Source organism: Coffea arabica, chromosome 6c, assembly GCF_036785885.1.
Source record: "Coffea arabica cultivar ET-39 chromosome 6c, Coffea Arabica ET-39 HiFi, whole genome shotgun sequence".
Lineage (NCBI taxonomy): Eukaryota > Viridiplantae > Streptophyta > Magnoliopsida > Gentianales > Rubiaceae > Coffea > Coffea arabica.
Window position 1 is genome coordinate 63,217,837 of NC_092320.1, and position 22,158 is coordinate 63,239,994.

Below are 22,158 nucleotides of genomic sequence, written 5' to 3' on the forward strand. Positions count from 1 at the left end.
AAATTTTCAAGATTTCTTGAACCAACGAGAAATCAATCAGTAACAATTAGTATATAAACATACACAATGCTGCTGACGAGTGACTCGGTTAGTAGTTATAACTACCTTTAGTTTGGACGAATCCTTTAATTTCCCTCCGGTCCTACACGGCTTTAGGCTTCTTCAGGTGGTGGTGGCGGACACCGGCGCGTACACTTCATTGATGGATCCCTCTACGGTGGAGATATCGCCAGATGGGACAAAGCTGCCATTGCAAGCAGATGTCGACGCGAGCGCTAGGAAGATGTAGGGCTGCTGGGATAACTGCATTAGCAGGAGAGATCCGGTTACAAACCGGAAGTTACCAAGAATAGGCCCCAGTACCTTGCCTTTCTGGGATGCAGTACAGGAAAGCAGCTATTTGAGAACCCGTATTATGGGTATTACTAATTCTTTAGTCCTCATGTAGAATGATGTCATTGACAATTAAGTTTTGGGACACTTTGGATTTTACGGATTGAGATGGTAAATAATTTACGAATTGAGGTGGTAAAGAATTTTCTTGTGCAAATAGGTTTAGAATTTTTTTTAAGATACTATCACTACAAGAAAAATTATATTTGGAGGCGCAACAAAATGATGCAATAGGAAACTTTTAGAGGCACTTAGACTATTGAGGCGCACACATCAAATGTCTACTAAACTACCCGTTTGGAAAAGGTTGGAGGCGTTTTTTAACGTCATGTTTAATGAATTTGATGCATTCACAATTGCCATGATAGAAATTGCAAATAGGCACACACCAATGCCTCTAAAGATGCCCTATAAAGGCACTTTACTTGGTATCATTTTTGCCCTTTTTAGGACACTTTTACGTGTTGCCAAAAAGTAATTGTCTAGGCACAATGAAGTGCATTATATACATTAATGGAGGCAGTTTATAGTGTAGTGTTTACCTGTCTTTCAAGGCATTTTCTACCATTGTAAAAAGGAATCTCCAAACACTCAAAAAGTGTCACGATATGTGGTTTTACTAGGTGCATTAGTTTCAATGTAGGCATTGGCAAGTGCCTCAATAGATGTCTTTTTTTTGTGCAATTTTCATCTAAATTTTCTACTCTAATCTCCTAATACAATACGCCAAACACATAATATGCAATTGTAAGACAACCACTATGCCAAAGAATATAAATCTGCTTGAAAGTAAAAAATTGGTGACATCCTAAATAAAGCAAAAAGTTCCACAAATCTGAAGTTAATTCAAAAACTAGCATTAATACTTCTTTAAACAAAAGGCTGTCATCCAACTCTTGCAATAGAATCCAGCAACATTCTCAAGAACACAAAATATTCCACAAATTTGAAGTTAACTCAAAAACTAGTATTGCTAGTCAATAGAAGTAAAGCACCTGGGATTCTATATCCTATATTTTGTGCCAGCCCAGTTGCACTAACGTAGGAATAGAAACCAATTCCCAAGTTCCAATTCGATTGAGAGAAGCATTAACTACATAATCATAATGTCCTGATTCAATTCTCAGACATCCATTTTTCCCATTTCCCTTCCACTTTTGTACTTGAATTTAAAAAAAAACTCTACCACTATTTTTATACACTTTATTATACTTTGTATCAGCGTATTATTACCTGACTACCAAAGTACTTTGTAGAATCAGTAGGCTAAAGTAAATGCAAAAGGTGCTTAGAAATTCAACAGGATTGCAAAAGGAAGCCTCAATTGATCGATCGGGCTTAGTCGCCAAATACCAGATCACACGGCAGGGTTTGATGGGTTTGTCTTGCTTAATATTAACAATCGGCCGCGGTGGGAGAATGGGACTGCCTCCTGAGTCCTGAATTGGTACTGTCGATGGCCCCAAGGCCGAAACAAGGAGGCGGACACATTCTATGTGGCATTACATTAGATACCAGCAAAAAAAAACCAGCAATCAATCAACCAACCAACTGCTTTTAATATTGCCCCATGTTTTTCTCCATCACATTATTAATACTCAACATAGAAATCAGATTTTAAAAAAAGAAAAAAAAATCAAACTAGCAACAGGGGAGAAAATAATTCAGTGGGCAGGCAAAGCATATGATTTTCAAAAACCCATAATACACTTACCTTTTAACCACTAAACCATCCTTCTCTTCTTCTGGTCAAATTGGAGTGCATCTAAAAACTCAAGATAGAAAGAGAGAGGGTAGGGATTAAAGAATGAAAAAAAGAGGCAGAAATGGAAGATTGATTTTGACGATGATGGATTTTGTGAATAGGGTCCAAGGGTTTAGATTTGGAGAAGAAACTGAGGGAACTTTTTGGTGTGAATTGTAAGAGGCGGAGACCTTTCAAAGAGAAATGTATTGGGCAAACTTTAGTGAAGCGGCAAAATTTTCCTTGCAGCGTTTTTTTTTTTTCTTTTCCCCGCGCTTTTTCTCCATTTCATTTATACCAGTGACAAAACTACGTCGTTTCTATCTCAATTTCCTATTACTTCTGCTGAAATTCACAAGTAATGCCCTAATAGCTATTCTAATTTGACATATCAAATTTTTCAATTTAGAAAAGGGATAATTTCAGAAACCTCCCCTGACTTGTCAATTGGGTTGCCAAACTCGTTTTTTGACTTGTCCATTGAACTACATTTACCATACCGCCCATGAATAGATGGGTATGGGAATCATAAAATTTTACTTATGGATATAAACAATTGGGTAACGCAACCGACCCAATTAACCCATCTACCACCACTCAGGTCATTTCACAAATACATTCATCAGACAAATCTTTCCTCTTGTCACAAAAATTCAAAGCAATGTGGTACATGTTCACAAGCAAGCAGGTTAAAATCCGGCCTGCATAATAACGCTGAAACCCGCAAGCGGGATTCTGTGTTTTTTCTATTTCAAGGTTAGCTCGCATGCGGGTTAATGTTATATTTGAGCGCGAGAAGAAAAAATTGGTAATTAGGCTCTTTGGGCATTATAAGTAAATATTTAAATTAATGGCAGTTTTATTACATCAATATTATTGTATTATCATTATTATGATTATTGTATTATTTCTTATGCAAATATAACATTTAATTATTTAAATTTGATTTTATTTTTACAATTTATAAAATTTTTATCACTTATATAATATTTTTAAAACCCTAATACATCTAAATTTGATTTTATTTTTCAAATTTATAAGATTTTTATTTAAAAAAATGGGATACGGATAAGATATCCGGTTGGTTCGATTTGCATATGTGCATATGAGAATATCCGAATACTCTTTAAACCCGCATGCGGGTTTAAGGAGATTATGGCAACTCTCTGACACACTAGTTACCCATCCAACTTGTGTGTAACTAAAATATATTTAAATAATATATTTCATATTTTTGTTATTTAGAGTTTAACAAAACATTAATATTGGGTAGATTTGAGGGATATGCATAATTTTGCATATTTGTAGGAATATTAGAAAATGCAAAATTTGGGTAAATTCCCAAATTTTGGAGGTAAGGTGCAATCCAAGAACTAAAACAATCATTTATAAAACCTTAACAGTAATAAGGTGCAAACCAAAGCTGCAATCCAAGAGTAATATCATTACAAATTTCATAACCATACATTAAATAAATAGAAATGCAATCCAATACTATCCAAAACACAAAATGTCTTGGGTATAATAGTAATTTTGCATTATATGATGTCAGCAATTGGGTCCCAAGTTCTGCCAGGGGAGGTCAGTGTAATTGTGGAAACCTCAGGGGAGGTCAGTGAAATTGTCAGAAACCTCAGGGGAGGTTTCTGAAATTATCCCTTTAGAAAAATATAAAACAAAGTGCAATGGTATTTGGTTCATGTTATTTTATTATGACACTCACTTTTTTATGTCTTCATAAAACATGTAAAATGACACTTACAAAAAAGTGTCCTTATAGGTATGTCATAATAGGACATTTTTCTTGTAGTGTATTTTACCTTTTTACTTGCCATCTTCCGTCATACTTGTAATTGACAAAGAACTTTTATTCATAGTTGTATACGTTTCTTTACCTATAGACTATGCAAGATTATATATGTACGTTCATACATATATGAAAGTTTTTATTTCAATCAACTATTTTTTCTCTTATCAATGGCACGCCAAATTGAAGAGAATTAAAGAATCAGTGGGTGCTTGAACCAATTTTTGCTTTTAACTCTCTACAATCAATTTTACTTATAATTTCTCTCTCTTCAAATAACTTTTATCTCATTTATTAAATATGAATTATTCTTTTTATTCATATATGATGACTTGACTTAGCGCAGAGTCAATTGTTACACTAGTAAGCTTGCTAGTTCTAATAAAAAGTACTAAATCATTAATATAAAGATAGATTGTTGCAAGTTTTTTTTGGTCTTCAACTGAAAACGAATATATGAGTAAATGTATAATCAATTTTACTTATAATTTCTTTTTACATTACCAAGGTTTATGTGTAATTTTGCCAGCCCCACGCCCCCTATTAATATTTACTCTAGACTAAGAGTGTACACGAGTCGAGTCGAACTCGAGTAGTAATGTACCTTTTTTGACTCGAGTTCCATCGAACTAAAAAATAGAAGACCTAACTCAACTCGGTGAAATGATAAAAAAAACTTGAACTCGACTCGATATGGCTCGAGTTAAAATTGAGTCATATCGAACTCGAGTACTTGATACTGTTTTCAAGTGTAAAAGCTCGATCAGACCCCATTTTTGAGCATTTAAGGTCGAAACCTGGAGAATGAAATTGAATTATATCTACTTCAAATTCTATTACCTTATTGCCATTAAAGAGTTTTATTAAGTATGCAAATTATCTTGTAAATTATCTGAAAGCATAAATCCTTCGTGGTAATTTCATATTTAAAAATATATATTATTTAAATTAATAGGTAATCGACGATTAACTTGTCAAGCTCGAATAGCATATATTTTGACTCGAACTCGATTTGCTTTCCAGTCGAGTAGCTTGAACTCGATTAACTCGAGGTTGAGCCGAGCAGTTGACCGAATTGCTCCTGGCTCGTAATCAGCCTACTCTACACGCTGTCAAGGGTGAGACGTCAGCTGTCTTCTCAAACATTCACCGGTTCTGCAGGTTTCCAAGTTTGCGCTCATTTCTTTCTTCCTCATCCTCGTGTACTCATGCCCAGCAGACACCCTCAATTTCATCAGAGCACTCGTGTCAAGATTTGCTTGCAATGGCAGCTTTTACCTCATGTGGAGGATATCTGCAGCGTAGAGGGATCCGTACATTTACTCGTTGATGCTGTCGCGAATTCCTGTCGTGTTATCTCCATTTTAAGAAATGATACCTGCTCCTTTTCGACGTTGTTACGCATTTAGAAAGCAACATCGAAGTTCCTCTCTGACCAAGAAGCTGACAACCTGCACACACCAGCAGCTCTGCTGTAATCCAACAGTACAGTAATGTCACACCCGCACCCACTACTAATAAATGAATCCATCGCCACAAGATTATTATTATGATCAAAAGCCTGCAGGCGGCCGTTGAAGCTGATAGAGTAGTGGGGTTGTCCTCTCCCACCTGGTCAATGGGCACGGACGATTGCAGCAGGTTGCAGGTACAACCGTTCTCAACGGTTTTGGTCATTTTTAATTGTGCGTAATTTTTTATTACACACGGCGTAATTTTGTTTACACAACGTGTAATTTTAGTATAAAATTTTGCAGGTCTCACACACGATGTGAAAATCGATGCACAACTTGTTATTTGGACCGCACAAAATTTTTTGGCCATGATTAACTGCTCAAGGACGTCCCTGCCCCATTTCCCCCATGCAGCATGGCATGCTTGGTGACCTGTCATTGTGCTTCTTGTGTTAGTAGTAGTAAATGTTTTCACCTTTAATTCTTGGTCAAGAATAATGTCCATGATTTGCAATTGATTTTTCTCTCTTTATCAGAGCAAAATTCTTGTATCCACACCAACCTACTTGGGAGGTTATCCATTATGATCATGAAATTATATTCAAATCACCCTACTACCCCCCGCTCTCCCAACTGCTGTGGAGACTAATTGCATGTATAGTTCTGTTTTGTTGGGTGCGTCAAAGCCACCATCTCAAATGATTTTATCAATATACAGAAAGTACTCTCAAATGTACAAAGATAGTCAATCGAAATTTTTTTTTGCTGAATATTTTGTACACAAATTAAGCTGTAGTATACTAAGCAGTACGACATTTTCATTCATGCTGAATTCAAAAAACTACGAATGCATTAATTTTCAGATACAGTTATCAAAAATCCAAGACCCTTTCATATTAATTAATTGGCTTTTCTTTTGCATCCACATCTAATCCATCTACTTGGCTTGAGTGTCCATACAATCCATATCTACACCTCCAACCATATGGTAACACTATATTAACACGTATCATATTTTGATCCAGGACATGCAAGAAGCAAGTCCATTCCCTCTGTTAATAAATAAATGTAGCACCATATCCTATGTAAACTGCTAATGCATGGACCTAATCTTCCCCACCAAAAACAAAAACAGATAGTAGTTTTAGGTCGAATTATGCAGATGATGCAAGAAAGTTAGGAGGAGATGATGCAAGAGAGGTCCATTTTGATGCTGGGAAGAAGAATCTTGAGATGGAAATCCGTCTCAGAAAGAAAGCAATCTGTTAGATACTTTATATATTTCGACGACCAATCCATTACTTGCTACTGCCTCATATATTCCCTTTCATGTTTCAGCTTTTTGGCATCCATATCTAATCTATCTAATCTATCTACTTGGCTTGAGTGCAAATATCGTTTTGTCAGATAATTAAGGGGCTTTTGAGGAGTTAAAAAAGAGTTGTGTTTTGAATATTATCATTGTTATCCTACCTAATTAACTTGAGTAACATCTCCTCATGAATCTTTGATACATAGTAAACTCCTATATTTTTGAAGTTGTTTTTTATATAGCAGTTTTTTTTTTTTTTAAATTGACTATTTTCATCTAGACAAAAAGGTTTTAGCTAGTTTGACATCAAATCTAGAGAACGTTACATGCATAATTTCACAAAAAGAGCCAAATTGCTGAAACAGTTTATAACCAAAATTTGAAAACAGTTAGTGCCAACTTAGTTGCTAAAAGATGCAATACTTTGGGCCCTCGTCTCATGTGCTCGATCCGTAGTTATTACTTACTTTAGTCTCAATCAAGTGATGCCTTTGGTCCCTTTTGCAACAAAATGCCATTAGAGATGGCAACGAGGACGGGTACCCGCCCTGCAGGGGAGTAATGGAGTGGGGATGAGGCGGGGGCGGGTGCGGGGAAGGGAGGAATTTTTCTTCCCCTGTTTTAAATGTGGCGCCCCTACCCCATCCCCAGTTTTAATTTATTAATATAAATAAATGTAATATATTATATAATCTAATAATAATAAATTTAGAATATTTGACAACTAAACACAACCTTTATCTCATTTCTATCCAAATTCCTAGTTGATATTTAGTACAAATATGTTACGCGTTTTAGGAGTATTCTCAGATGTTATCTATACAATCCAATTGAGTTTCTTAATTTCCTTGGTGTTTTATTTCAACACTTTTCTTGTTTCATTTGTCTTTTTTCACTTTTTTCAACTCCGTATCTTATTATTTTTTTTGAATTTAACTTTGATCTATTAAATAAAAATTTCTAAAAAAAAAAATTATCAAATTATCACTTATAAGCATGCACGGGAAAAGTGGGGCAAGCAGGATAGGGACGGGGGAGTTTTTTGGCAACGGGCCTTCCCCGCTCCAAACCCGCCCTGTTGCCATTCCTAAATGCCATATATGCCCCATCAACTACTATATATGCATCGCTTATTACCACTCTTTTTAACTTTTTTCAGTAACTAAAACAAAACTGCGGAGTCATAGGATGAATACCTCTTCTCGAAATTAAATGAGATATCCATTCAACTTTTGTGGTGGCATGCAAAGCAGGTCAGGGGAAAGACCAGGCAGCCTACCAGTACTAGTATTATATATATTGTCATCTTAATGAAGGCCAAAACGTGCTTCTTTACTTTTCCACATTGATTTTCTTCCTTGAGAAAAACCCACCAAAACGCGTTCTCATGACTTGGAAATGCATTCTTTGTCAAGTGCACACTACACACTACTGTTTGGAAGAAAGGAGCTTGAACATAAGCCAATAGCTGTCTCCCATTGTCTCCTCAAACAACTGCTACTACTTACCAAAAGAAACCGTTTTTTACACTTGCTTAGAACTAAATTTGTAAAACCATTGACAATTCAGAGACATGAAGATGCTAATTTATTTAAACTTTTAAGCCAATCTAACAGCTGTCCACATAATATGATTCCATCTAGTCTGGAGGCTATGATGATAGCATATGAATCCACCGCCCAGTTTGGTGAGGGTGTGCTGGGGGAATTGGGGGGGTTGGACTTCCATCCCACGTCGCTTTTGTGTGTGGGTTTTTCAATCTAGACTTAAGTTTTATGGGATCTCGTCCTATCACCAATTTACCGGACGTGGATTCTCTGTGAATCCCGTTTAGATTTAACGGGAGGATGAAAATTTTCACACCGAACCAGAACTCAAGGTTGAATTGAAAATTTCCACACTCTCTATCCAAACTTAGAGAAGAGAATAAGAGCTGAGAAATGTTGACAAGTTTCTTTGAGTTTTCTCTCTTGTTTTTTTCCCCATTGTTCTCTCCCAACCATTCTGGTCTTACATCAGACAATTCATTAGTTGCGTTCCAAGATTGGGATAACTAACCGTAATTCGTGTATTTAATCTTATATTTGAGTCTCAGTTTTTAACTTAACCATTTTTTTCCCCTGTTTTCTCAGCTAAATTACAACTAAACTCGAGCTCCAAGTTGCAACAGAAGCTTTCTTTGGTAGAACTGCGATCAAAACATCTTGGAAGCATCCTCAGTAGTAGGTGGCACCACATTTGACTTGGCTTATAAAAACACTACTACAACTCACCCATGCTTTTTCTTGTAGCCGAAACGCGTTTCTAATATCTTCCTTTTTTTTTTGGGGGGGTGGGGGGGGGGTTGGTTAACTCTGAGCTTTTCATAATAATAATAAATAAGCAGAAACTAGGATATATATATATGATCATGCAGTAGCTGTTTACAGAAGAAAGTTTGGTTCCAATTGAATTCTACTGCTAATATCTTAGATTGCATTAGTGTCTTGGAAACAATAATGTGTCCATTACGGTTCATTCTGGTGTTCTTGTCTGCCGTATTAGCTGGGTATTTTGCATGGACGAGCGTCCGCTCTTCACAAGAATCTGGATTGATGATGGTTTCAGACCATTCTGCACACAAACCCACTCGCGAAAAGCAAGGACTCAGCTATGTCCAGGTAGAATAACAAGATATTAAGATTCCTACGCCCCTTGCCTTGATCATCTTTTCTATTCGTTTCCTCTGTTCTCCGGGCTTTCTTGATCTTTTCGTCGTTCGCTTGTAATATGGAAGATGTCCCATGAGGACATGGAAATTTTTTTTTTTTTTTTTTTAACCTTGAAATTTTCAGATGATGCAAAATGGCTTCTGGGTATTCATTGACATGGCCAGCGGAAGGCACCTGTGGAGGCATCTCAAAGAGATGAAGAAAGGCCACGCCACCAATGAGGAAGCCAAGACAGTGAGAGTGGAATCCTCATAAGAGCCGACACTACTTGAAATCTTCTCTGTGCAGGTCTCTAGGGGCTAATTGGTGGAAACATGAGGATACTTCTTTTTGTAAAATTCCAGAACGATTCTTCCCTTCTGACATATGCTATCAGCACCTGCTGATAAGTTTTTTACATTCCGTGATGTTTTCTTTTTATTATCAGAAAGGTTCTGAAAGGTTCCTCCTGAATTTACCATGACTAAGAAAAGAAAATCACCATATTACTTGCTCGTGTGTCAATGTTAGGAACTCTGAACTCTAGAATTTACATTTAAGTAAACAATTTATACAAGTTGGAAAAGACTCGGAGATCTACATCCAATTTTCAGCACCTAAATGAGGACATTGATAATTTAAAATTCATCCAAGGCTGGCTAGGCTTCTCTTTTGAGGGACATATGTACAAGCAGAAAAGAAGAGAAACTTGTTACAGAAGGAGCTGCTTTACTTTAAATCAACTTGGAGCTTGATTGACATGTACAAGAGTGTAAGAAGAGCACCTTGCGGAAGTGGAGCAAACCTTGCAAGATTCGAACCGAACCACATGGCCACAATCGTTAAAGCAACCAGGCTGCTACTAGTTTTGCCACAAACCCAACTTGCGAAAGAAAGGCACAACGTAAGCATAACACCTCCCCTTCCTCCCAGCATCCAAGCAACCAGATAACCAATCTTGTATCCAGCATCCAGCTTTTGGTCAAGGAAAGCCACGAGGGCACTAAAAGTGAGAGACAACTGTACACCAACAGTTTGCATTAGAAACAATGACAGGAAAGCTGATTTAAGCACTTCAACAAAGGAGCCTCTCTCTTCATCCTCAGTAACTTCTTCTGCTTCATCGTAGAATGAATACCTCTTCTCTCTTGATTGATATTGTTGCCAATATTTCTCCTGTCGCATTTTCCGCTTAAGGTAAGCCCATCTATAGATCCTTAACTCATCTTCATATTCGGAGTTGTAATCCCAGCTACTCCCCAACGGCCTGCGACTTTCCTTCTGATACCGAAGGGCTCGATCATACTGATTTCTTGTTGTTTCATTGGATAATATCTACAAGAGGACAGTTTTCCATTTGTTTGACAAAGTTTGAGCAAACTGCTGAAGCGTCTAAAGCAAGCTCTTTAACCAAACAAGAAGTTTCCTCGGATATTGAGCAACAATATATTGTGCATATCCATCTAGAGCGACAAGGTCTCATTAGTTACATAATTGAACGAATAAATTCTATTTCTGGTCTTAAAGCCTTATTCCTTATTGACCATACCCAATCAAATACAGCATTTTAGTGACAAAAGCCCTAATCACAAAGAGTAATTTCAATGCATTAAAAGCCAAATATTTAATGCAACCAGTTATTTGAAAAGACCATCATTTCAGAAAATATTGAAACAGAATATTCCACAGACTGATAATCTTTATTTTTGGTGAACACACAGATGATTATGCATTCATATTTTAGACTATCAGCAAGTCATTTATAATATAGAAGCAACTGCTCACATCATAAGCATGCCGGATGCTCTTGAAAATCTCATCAGCTCCTGAATCCTTGCTAACATCAGGATGGTGCTGCAATTATCTGAGAACCGTTAGTATCCATTTAACGAGGACCAAACATGAAAATCTAATCTAAAATGATCAAGCGCCCTAAATAAGTGAATCTGGACAACAAAGAACAGATCACCACAAAGATGCATGCAGCAGGAAGAATTTGTGTCATCAGGCCAAATTATGTACTCATCAACCAATTCTAACTGCCAATATCATCATAACTATGTCCGCCTAAATGTATGTCATGCAGTGTAAGTGGAAGTCCACTTAGAAAGAATCAGAAAAAGGTTTAGAAGCACCAAGCTCAAAACATCTCAACAGCAACAAACTCCCTGCCTCACAGCTTTCCGCCACATTGGTTTAATATTTACTCTGGATCTTTTAAGATCCACAAGAAGTAACTTTGCGAAAAAGCAAAAGGCTTTCGTAAAATATGCATAGCATCCAGAAAACCATTAATCTCTCTACAACTCCTGCCATTAAATTGGATGGGGAAATTTATTCCAACATTAATTGTTTCCTTATCTTCACTTTTCACTTCTTTTCACTGGAGTGCAAACTGGAACACTGTAGATTACCAAAATGCCAAAGCACATGCTCTTTGATTGACCTAAGATGATGCTTGAACTTACATATTCGAGCTGCCCCTATGCCTAAACAAAGTCAGCTGCTAAGCATCACACTTTCAGATTGTTCAGATCGGTAGGTCTCAATCTATTACAGATTGCAACCATCTAAATTAACAGCTTTAGCTCCCATTATTCAAGTTAAACAGAAAGTTTACTAGTCAGAAGTACATGTAGAGTTAGTAACTGTTTAGCCATCACATAATCAGCCGAAGATGGCATTCTCTGTGGAAGTTAAGTCTCTTTTCAAGAGACAGAAAAATCTAGACGTTCTTTCATTTACAATTTTTAGGTTTGCAATCAGAAAAAGTTATTATATGTTTGCAAAGAAATTTCTCAAAGTCTAAGAAAAGGCCTCAATGTAGATGTCTGTGTAACGCCTGTATCCACCAGAGATTTGCTCATCCAACTGGAGGATCAAGAGGGTTGAATTCTTATGCTCATTACTTGAAACACGACATTTGTCATACTATACAAACTTGTCCTATCTTCCTTTTGGATTATGAAACAATATTCTTGGTTGATCTTGTCCATTGCCCTCTCTTTCAAATGATAGGGGCATCAATGTTAAACTCAAGTGTCTTAAAGATACATGAATGATGATTGCTGCTAGCGGATGGACTTAAATTCTACTTTCCAATGTCTCAAGTTGTTATTCTTTTACAGATTATTAACTCATTTTGTGGCACTCTAACAGATCAATGAACACTAAAATAGGAAAGTTCTCCTGATAAAAGAAACCTCAAATCAAAAGTGAACCCTGGAAAACGGTAAACTCTTAAGAGTCTTGTAATGGTTTCTTTGGCCCTATTTTTGTTCAAAGTACCGCTTCATTACTTTCTCAATTCCCAACATAGAAATGACCCTAGAGTTTTTCATGAAACATAAAAAATGTTAGTTCATCCATGTCTACCATAGAAAGGATTGTTACCTAGTTTGCCTGAAATTTTGTCACTCTCTAGTTGGCCAAGTTAGAAATGTCACCACAACAGGGAACTCGGTTTTTGGCTAGGAAATAAAATCCTTTCTTGAACGGGAAAATTTACTTCTTTCCTCCTTGACTGATGCTCTCACTAGATGATTTTCTTGGAAGATTGTTCAGTCATGCTACATTGTAACTAATTACAGAGTGATTTTGTCTTCCCCATATTTTATAGCTTGCCCACAATTCACTAGTGAATAATCGTCATGAAAGGTGCTACCAATAATTATTTGCTGCCATGAAATGATGGTATACCAATTCATTCACATCCCAAAGATTTTTTTTTTTTCCCATTAATTGGGCAACAATCGAAAACCCCCCAGGCCCCAGGGGAAAAAAAACCAAAAGAAATAAAGTTATGGACCAGTAAAATCAACAAAGCAAAATTGGTTACCAAAATCAATACTGAGGTGAAGCTCAAAGAAAATGAGAAAGTATGAACAAATACTATAGGTAGTTGGGCACCTTGAGAGCAAGAAGGCGGTAAGCTTTTCTGACATTGGAGGGGGAAGCATCCGGGGGGACGCCCAGCACGTCATAGTGGTTCTGGTGGTGGTGGTGGTGGTGGTGGTGGCGGCTGTTGGGGGCGGTGGCTGATGCTGTGAAAGTGGGATGTGGTCGACGGCGAAGGCTGCGATGGATGAAGTGGTTCCGGTTGTCGTCGGAGAGGAAGCTCCTGTTGGAGCCGGAGCTTCCCCCTCCGTCCATTGTGGTGCGCCCCAACAGTATGTATGCCTGCATTTCGCTTCAATTCTCACCGCCGAATGCCACTGCCAATGTCTTGCTGTCACTGCCACGGGTATTGGCGCTGCTAATTGGGCCTTTGGTTTTTGCTCAAGCCTAAAATGGCAGGACGATTACATTGGGCTCATGGACAAGATCAGAGCCCAACCATATTGGGCCTGAGCCCCTTTCTGGGAGAAGCTCCCTTTTTTTTCTTTTTTTTTTTTAACAAACTTGAACCACCATGTAATTGTGAGTATCAGAAGACAAAAAACTCTGTTCATTGAGAATGTAACCTCCAAACTTGGTTACTGACTAATCAATCTTCTATGCCAATTTGATACTTACATTATATACAGACTCCACTGTTTTAAAAGTTTACCATGATTATTGTAACAATCAGGTACCCAATTAGGCCTGTCAACGGGTCGGGTCTAGATCCGAATCCGGACCGGATCCGTGAAATTATTGCGGATATGGATAGAGATTTAATTCGGTTACCCGAATCCGAATCCGTTTTATCAAACAAAAAAGCGGGTCGGATACGGAATATAGTATTCCGACCCGTATTAGATCCAGATCTGAATATAAATGAATTAATAATTTAAAATATATATATTTATCAATATAATTTGATTAGGATGATGTATTTGAGTAAAATCAATTTAATTTCTTTTCTTATTTGATTTTTTCTTTGCATTAATTAGAAATTAGTTTACAAATATATTTTTTTCTCATTTTTATTAGAAATTATAAATTTTGCTAAATTTGTTCGGGTAGACCCGACCCGGATCCGAGACCCGCCGGGTCCGGATCTGGAACATAGAATAAAAGACCCGCCTGGTAAACGGGTCGGATCCGGATCCGATATAGTAATTCGGGTCCGGGTCCGAAATAATGAATTTCGGCCCGGACCCAACCCGTTGACACCCCTGTACCCAATACCGCATTTACCTTTGCAAAACTTCAAAAGCAGGCATTTAGGTAGATCAAGAAAGGGAAGTGAATGAGAACATCCAAAACATTCATTCACTCCCTTGAAGGTTTGGCTCAAAGGGGTACAAGTACAACTCCCTAATCATCCTGCCAACAACATTAGTATTATTATGGCTGTTGCGCTGCCTGCCACTTTTTCTCAGGAAGGTGGAATCTTTTCTGCAACTCTGCTTCAACTTCTAACCGGCTTTGATCCATGTTCATGTAAAACACCACCAACAGCTACTCCCGGCTACCAAATGCCGAGCCATCGCGCATTCAGTTTGCTAACCCTGCTTTAGGAGTCCTCCTCCATGGCAATCAAAACCGCTGTGCATAATGAATTCAGTCCGCCTCTCTCACCTGGACCAGCATCTCAATGGTTAACTAGCAGTTTTAAGTTGCGAGTCAAGGCACCGAGCTGTCGAGCAAGTACATGGCTTCATTTCCAGTTACAACAAAAGATGCAAGTATATCACAACTACTCAGGATATCCCGAACCTAAAACAACCTACAACTAACAGGACCATAGCTGCGAGAGAGATTTCCCCTTTTGGCACGTAACCAAGCAATCCAGCGCTACATCTCTTAGCTGCTCCTCAATTTCTTCAATGGGCAGGGTGGCATCTACTATCTACAAATAACCAAGAAATAAGGTCAGCAGTTACACTCCACCTATATCTACCAAAATAACAACGGTGCTGCCAGTAGAGCAAGTCAACTTCTCACATATCAAGGATCACTCTGATGTCTTGGCAGTTAATACAGAAACATGTAAGAAATTTTTAATCCAAGATTCAGGACTCAAACTATTGCATATAAAGCAACCTTTACAATTTCTTACAAATTGGTCACATACAGACAGCCCAAAAAACTTATAATTGTAAAACCAAACCCAGAGGTAAAATCCCAATAAATATTGCACTTCTTTAACTTGGATTTGTCTCAAAGAACATACCATCCTTGGTTTAATATTTAAAACTCAAGGGTAGAGGAAGAAAGCTAAACAAGTTACCTTCCAAGAGGCATCAAAAAGCTTATGATAAGACTGAGCAACTTTCTTTTGAAACTCAAGCTGCTCATATCTCTCGCCTCCGTAGCCTCCTCTTTCAGCAGCTTTCTGATATTTGTCAAAAATATCTTCAGTCAGCTAAGAAGCAGTCTGGTCAAGGCAACAATATGTCTATCGAAGCATAAAGTATTTCTACTTTTAACACTCATGATGGTTGTTGAATATAACTCACGTCTTCACCACAATTTATATGGCTAAACAAGATAACAAAGAACATAAACACTCATAAAGTGAATCCATCACATCCAGCTGAAGCTGGTTAAATGATCAGGGAATTTAATTTTTTGCATATTGTCACATCAAAGTGTCATAAGTACAAAACTACCATCAGGATTAATTGTAAAAGGGGCCAAAAGCCCCACTACTGCAAGTGCATGTACTGAGAATTTACCTCTGGTGATATGTCAAGATAAACCACCAAATCTGGAGCTAACAAACCCTTCTCTGGAGTCTGCACAAAAAAAAAAAAAAAAAAAAAATGGATTACTCACTAGCACTGTCACAATCAGATAATAAGCATTAAATAAAGACCATGTTACCTTGCACCACAGGAGATCAAGTTCCTTGGCAGAAGAGAAAGCTACACCAGAATAAGAATATCGGTCAACAATGAGAGTGGTTCCACACCTAAGCTTATCTTCCATTAATGACCTGCAACGAAACATTGAATAATTCAATGAAAATGTTTAACCTGAAATACACTCAGGTACAAATGAGTATCTCTATCAAGCATTTGCAGTCATATTATATGGAACGTTCAACGAATAAGCATTTCAAGTCATTGGAATTGCTTAGGCTGCATGGAGAAACCTTGAACACAGTAACTGCTGAAATTATCCACTTTCTCTGCAACAAGCAAATAAACAATTCTGTGGTCTAACAATCCCAATGATAAACATTTCTTCATGATAAAGTAGATAGATGTATCAAAAACAATAGCAGAAATAGAAAACTCATCCCTGGCTTATTTTGTGACGTACTGTCATCATTTATCTTCAGCCGTCTCTATTGTGTCAAACTGGTTTTATTTACAGTGTATGGGTGGATAACAGATTCTTTCAAACCTAGCCCATTGTTGAATACAATGCGAAGTTACTGGAGACCTTTCTTTTGTCTAACTGGATATCTCAAGTCAATTACATGATAAGATGTGCTAAGTGTTACGAGTTACGACATTTTGCTTTGCCAACGAATCTATATGCGCATATAATTCGAAATTCTGCAAATTTCTAGAGCAACTTTCCCTCATGTTCATCAGAACTGCTTTATTTACTCAACAAGAAAATGTTCTCTGGACTCACGGTTAAAATGTTCAGTTAATTGGAAACCAAGACGTTAGATAAATGAGAAACAACATGATAATGCCAAAATTAGCAACTTAATTAAAAACTATTGAAGGTGGATCCATTACCCCAGAAACGACAATCATTTGTACTCAGTAAACCATATAACATATGGAAACACAAGTCAAGTAGACGCAAGTTTACCAGGAGCCCTACACACAGCTAGACAGGCAAAGAAGGAGAGTGTGAGAGAAAGAACCTCTTCTCCCACCGATTTGCACTGAACAGTAAATGAATTGCACGATCATCCAAGTGTGACCTATTGGAAAGGTAAGAAGAGATCATCTTCCCAACAACAGTAGTTCTATCAACTGCCAAGACTATAAACTATAAAGAGCCGGTACTTTAAATAGGTAATGCGTATTTGTCTATAAACTATACTCGTTAAAGTTTATTAATTGTTAATTGATTTGTAATACTTTGTCATTCATTGGACATGTAATACAAAGGACAAATTTGATAAAAACTTCTAATTTCACTCCCTAAAACAATATTTTAATCGTTTGGACTGAATTTGCAAAGGATTAGTAATCTTAGGAAAGGTCAGTGTAATTTTTCAAACTACAGGGGAGATCAGTGCAAATATCATAAACCTCAGAGGAGGTTTCTGCAATTATCCCTAATTATATTGTAGCCAAATCTTAGTCAAAAATCAAGTATTTAAATATCAATACATCACTAAATCAATATTCACTATAATTTCACAATTGAAACACATAAAACAATCAAATAAAAACTATTTGAATACAATATAATACGATGAGACAATTACAACTAAAGTAGTAAAATTTTCATTTTTGAGACAAATACAATCATTAAATCATTATTATATTTTTTTTAAGAAAAAAGTGTTAATATGTTAAGTGTAATTAGAAATTTAGTATAAATGTATTAGTAAATTTTAGCATAACTTATTATTAATTTCTATTAATAGATATGACATGCATAATTATTAGTATAATTATTAGTATTAAGTATATTATATATACTAATATACATTATATAATACTTATAACTAATAATATCATTATTATAAGTTTGTAACTAATTAAATTAAATATATATATATATAATTTTTTTAACGAGTGGCGGGCCGAAGGAGTTTAATGGGAGGGAAAATTTTACCCTTGCCTTTCCAACTCCATCCCATTAGCTCCCACGAGTGCTCAGTTCAATTGTCATTCCTACTTAAATTCAACTCAAGCTCGACTTTTAATCTTGATAACTTTGAGTTTGAATTCGATTTTGTGCTACTTGAACTCGAACCGAACCTCATGTTTTTCAAACCCAATCGAGTTTAGTCTAATTGAGTCTAAGTGAGTTTAAGAAATATAAATTTGTTTCCAAAAAAAGAAATATAAATTTATATTTTATGTAATTTTAAATAAGGGACAAAATAAAAAATCATTTTAATAAAAATAAATAAATAAATAAATAAATGTGTATGTGTGCGCGCGCGTGTGAAACTCGATCGAGGTTGATTAAATTTGACAAACTTTTGAACTTCGCATATCAAGCTCGCATTTTACTCGTCAGATAGCTTGAGCTATTCGAACTTGAGTTCAAAATCAATCAACACAAGTTCAACCTTGAATTATGACCAAGCAAGCTTGCTTTGTCAACTAATTAAACAAAAGAAAAACTAACAATATATTTGCAACTTTACATTTGAATCTTTATAAATAAAATATGCAAACTATTTGAGTTCAATAGAAACTAGGGAAAATTTCAGATACCTCCCCCGAGGTTTTTGACAGTTTCATTCCCCTCTCCTGTGGTTTCAATAATACCACAAACACCCCTGTCAGATTGTGAGGTCCCATTTCTTACGTCATTGGTGCCAAAAAGACTTAAATGTCCTCACAAGTTTGCTAGTATTTCGTGATTATCTAGAAAAATTTAGTTAAGTTAGTTATAAACACAATTAATGTAATTAACGAAACATTAGAGCCCTAACAACCAATATAGAAAGGGGCCTTCAGCAAAATGGCGCCAAACTTAGGCGCCATGGTCTGATTGACATAATAACTTGATAGGCACCGTACATATAGAAACAAGAAACTTACTTTGTTCCCGCAATTGTTGAAATATAGCAACTGAGCTTGATGGCTGGCAAACAAAGCTCTTGATTCTCGTTAAGAAAGCTCCCCTGAGGAACAAAGGTCTTGGCAAACAAAGTGAAGAGTCTCATTAAGAAAAATTTACCAAGTGTTTAAGATTTCGTACTCTGTTTCAATATCATTTTGGCAGCTTATGATGATTTGGTTGTTGTTTGTGTAAGCTTGATACATGTTTGCTTATGATTTTCTGGTTTGTCATGTGACTTGGTTTGCTAAGCCTCTACCAGATTATGTTTACTTGATTCTAAATTTCTCGTCTGACTTTGGTTGTTTGATATAGTTAGATGCCAAACCTCGGTACTTAGAAAGCTTATGTTTGCTCCGTAACTTCAGCAACCAATGTTGCAAGATGGTTAATATTGTAGCTAATATTTTCTGTAACTTCAATAACTAATATTGTAACTTCAGTAGCTTATGATTGTCTATTGTAGGATGGTTATCACTGATGCTCATGATATTGTGCTCCATTTTATGGGAAGAAAAGTAAGAGTGGCTAAGGTAGATTCCAAGAGTTACTTGTACATTGACTTACTAAATGATGTTGCTGAGAAGGCATTGCAAGAAATGCCTGGAAATGTCAATCTGCTAGTGCACATGAGATGCGAAATACCTGGTACAGCTGAGTACTTAGATGTGAATGATGACCAATCTATTGCTGAAATGTTCAAGCTGCATCAATCTCATGTAGTCATTAATATACTAGTGTTGGAAATAGATATCATCCCTACCGAACAGAGTGATAGCTTTCTAAACAGAAATCCAGTAAATGAGCATGAGAATTTAGGAACTGAAAAAACTACTAGAAGTAAGAATATCGAGGTTCATGAATTAAACTGTGAGACTGAGGAGTACAGTTGTGATTCTACGTTTGATGACTCATGGAAACAAGGTTAAGATAGTAACAATGAGGATTTAGATGATGAGCATTGGTCTGTATTCCAAAGTGATAGTAGTGATAACGATTTTTCTGACTTTGATGACAAGAAAAATGAGGATATTGTACCTGATTCTGAATCTGAACATGAAATATATCTCATGAGAGAAGCCTCAAGAGCTAAGATGTGGACTTACAGTCGATGGGAGGACATTGAGTTCAAGAAGGGACAGCTTTTCACAAATGTTGATACTTTTAGAGCAGCATTAAAGGATTATGGGATCCAAAAAAGTTTTCCCCTACAAAGATTGAAGAATGAAAAAGGTCGATGTACGGCCAAGTGTGGTGTTGATGGATGCAAGTGGAGAATTCATGCCTCACCTTTAGCAGATTGAGTGACATATATGATAAAATCATACATACCAGAACACACATGCGTGATGGACAACAAATGTCGAGAGGCCACCTCTGATTGGATGGCCAAGAAACTTGTTGCTGTGATGAGAAATCATCCTGACATTTCAAGAAAGGGAATTGAAGCCGAGATGCTAAAATATGATGTTCATCCTAGCAAACAACAAGTGTACAGGGCAAGAGAAAAGACCAGGGAAGAAATTGAGGGTACACATGCAGCTTCATATAGTAAGATGCCAAAATATGCTGTTTTTCTAAAACAGAGCAATCCTTGTAGCATATGCAAAATTCACTATGACAAACCCAATTTACTTGTCAAGCCAAGATTTTTGAGATTGTTTATAAGTTTCAAAGTTTAGAAAGATGGTTTCTTAACTGGTTGTAGACCCTTTATTGGTTTTTATGGTTGTCACTTGAAAGGCAGTTTTGGTGGAGTATTACTAACTGCTGTGGCATTTGATGCAAATAACTCAATTTTTCCTATTGCATTTGCTGTTATTGAATCTAAAAACAAAGAAACCTGGAGCTGGTTCTTCTACTTTTTTCAAGAATTCTTTGGATCATTTGATAACAGTGTTCATTTAACATTCATGAGTGATAGATAAAAGGTATAGACCTTGTTTACTTTACTATCATGGTAAATGTCTCATTCTATATGTCCAGCTGTGCCTATTATTTGATTGGTTTTTATCTTTGCTGTAGGGATTGAATCTTGCTTATAAGGAGATGATTCCATTAGCTATTGGAAGGTATTGTTGCAAACACATTTGCAGCAACTTCAGGCTTCAATTTTCTGGACTATTATTGAACAGTTTGTTCTGGAAAGCTGCTAAGAGCTATGATGCAATAGGCTACAATGAAGCAATGGCCTCCATTAAAGGCATAAATATAGAAGCATGGAGATACTTATCAAAAATTCCACCTGCATCTTGGGCTAGGCACGCATACTCAACTGAGATGAAGTGTGACCATGTCACAAACAATTTTACTGAATCTTTCAATGCATGGGTGGGAGATTTAAGAGCTAAACCAATATTGACTCTTGCTGATGGTTTAAGGAAAAAGCTCATGAAAAAGTTGCATAAAAGATATCAGAAGGCCTGCACATGGAGCTCTAACATCACTCCAAAGATCACTGAAAAGCTGAAGGAAATTGTTGGACTGTCTAGGAGATGCTTACTACAAATGGCAAGTGAAGAGATATTTGAAGTTGGTGATGTGGACAGAGAATACATTGTTAATTTGACCCAAAAGACTTGTGATTGTGGTGCTTTTCAATTGTTAGGATTGCCTTGCAAGCATGCTGCACTAGGCATTATATATAGAAGACAAAAATTAGAGGCTTATTGTGATGCTTGCTTCTCAACAGAAATGTAGTTTAAGGCATATAGTGGCATAATTCATCCAATTCCTCATAAGAAATAATGGCCTCCTTTACCTGATGTCACTCCAACAATTGTCTTACCACCATTCCTGAGGATAGCTCCAGGTAGACCAAGGGTGAATAGAAGGCGAGGACCTGATGAACCAGCTCCATCTCAGACAAAGAGATCTACTACTTTGAGATGTAGGAATTGCAATGCTTTTGGCCATAATAAAAGAACATGCCAAAGAGCACGTATGAAAGGAAATAACTCTGCCACGCAAACAAATCAGCAGGTTCATTACTTATTTGTAATATTCATTATGTTACTTTGTTCACCTTACTTAAGATCATGACATTCAGCTTCATGTACAGATTCCTAAGAGAAGAGCAAAGCCTAGCGGGGGAATTGTAAACACCGGCTTGGCAG

The 22,158-nt window shown here is 36.7% G+C and overlaps 3 protein-coding genes across 3 annotated transcripts; 1 reads left to right on the forward strand and 2 right to left on the reverse strand.

The window, feature by feature from the left end:
- Positions 1-9,052: 9,052 nt before the first annotated feature.
- On the forward strand, positions 9,053-9,925 carry LOC113696961 (uncharacterized). The gene is made up of 2 exons (XM_072053808.1): positions 9,053-9,370; positions 9,545-9,925. The coding sequence occupies exons 1-2, from the start codon at positions 9,209-9,211 to the stop codon at positions 9,674-9,676; spliced, it is 294 nt and encodes a 97-aa protein (XP_071909909.1). The 5' UTR covers positions 9,053-9,208; the 3' UTR covers positions 9,677-9,925.
- On the reverse strand, positions 9,926-13,656 carry LOC140008955 (uncharacterized). The gene is made up of 3 exons (XM_072054050.1): positions 13,310-13,656; positions 11,186-11,254; positions 9,926-10,735 (listed from the first exon to the last, which is right to left on the reverse strand). Exons 1-3 carry the CDS (start codon positions 13,583-13,585, stop codon positions 10,130-10,132), a joined length of 951 nt encoding a protein of 316 aa, XP_071910151.1. The 5' UTR covers positions 13,586-13,656; the 3' UTR covers positions 9,926-10,129.
- An 860-nt stretch (positions 13,657-14,516) lies between these two features.
- LOC140008900 (thymidylate kinase-like) lies at positions 14,517-18,780 on the reverse strand. Its single transcript, XM_072053809.1, has 6 exons — positions 18,694-18,780; positions 17,157-17,284; positions 16,154-16,265; positions 16,006-16,065; positions 15,558-15,662; positions 14,517-15,176 (listed from the first exon to the last, which is right to left on the reverse strand). Exons 1-6 carry the CDS (start codon positions 18,778-18,780, stop codon positions 15,060-15,062), a joined length of 609 nt encoding a protein of 202 aa, XP_071909910.1. The 3' UTR covers positions 14,517-15,059.
- Positions 18,781-22,158: the final 3,378 nt, after the last annotated feature.

Coding starts and splice junctions, on each gene's coding strand:
- LOC113696961 (XM_072053808.1), top strand. CDS start 9,209: ATGTGTCCATTACGGTTCATTCTGGTGTTCTTGTCTGCCGTATTAGCT. Junction 9,371..9,544: donor AAGGACTCAGCTATGTCCAG/GTAGAATAACAA, acceptor TGAAATTTTCAG/ATGATGCAAAATGGCTTCTG.
- LOC140008955 (XM_072054050.1), bottom strand. CDS start 13,585: ATGCAGGCATACATACTGTTGGGGCGCACCACAATGGACGGAGGGGGA. Junction 11,255..13,309: donor ACCGCCTTCTTGCTCTCAAG/GTGCCCAACTAC, acceptor AGATAATTGCAG/CACCATCCTGATGTTAGCAA. Junction 10,736..11,185: donor GCATCCGGCATGCTTATGAT/GTGAGCAGTTGC, acceptor GTCCTCTTGTAG/ATATTATCCAATGAAACAAC.
- LOC140008900 (XM_072053809.1), bottom strand. CDS start 18,780: ATGGGACCTCACAATCTGACAGGGGTGTTTGTGGTATTATTGAAACCA. Junction 17,285..18,693: donor TGTCAAAAACCTCGGGGGAG/GTATCTGAAATT, acceptor GGCTCTTTATAG/TTTATAGTCTTGGCAGTTGA. Junction 15,177..15,557: donor TTTTTGATGCCTCTTGGAAG/GTAACTTGTTTA, acceptor GGTTATTTGTAG/ATAGTAGATGCCACCCTGCC.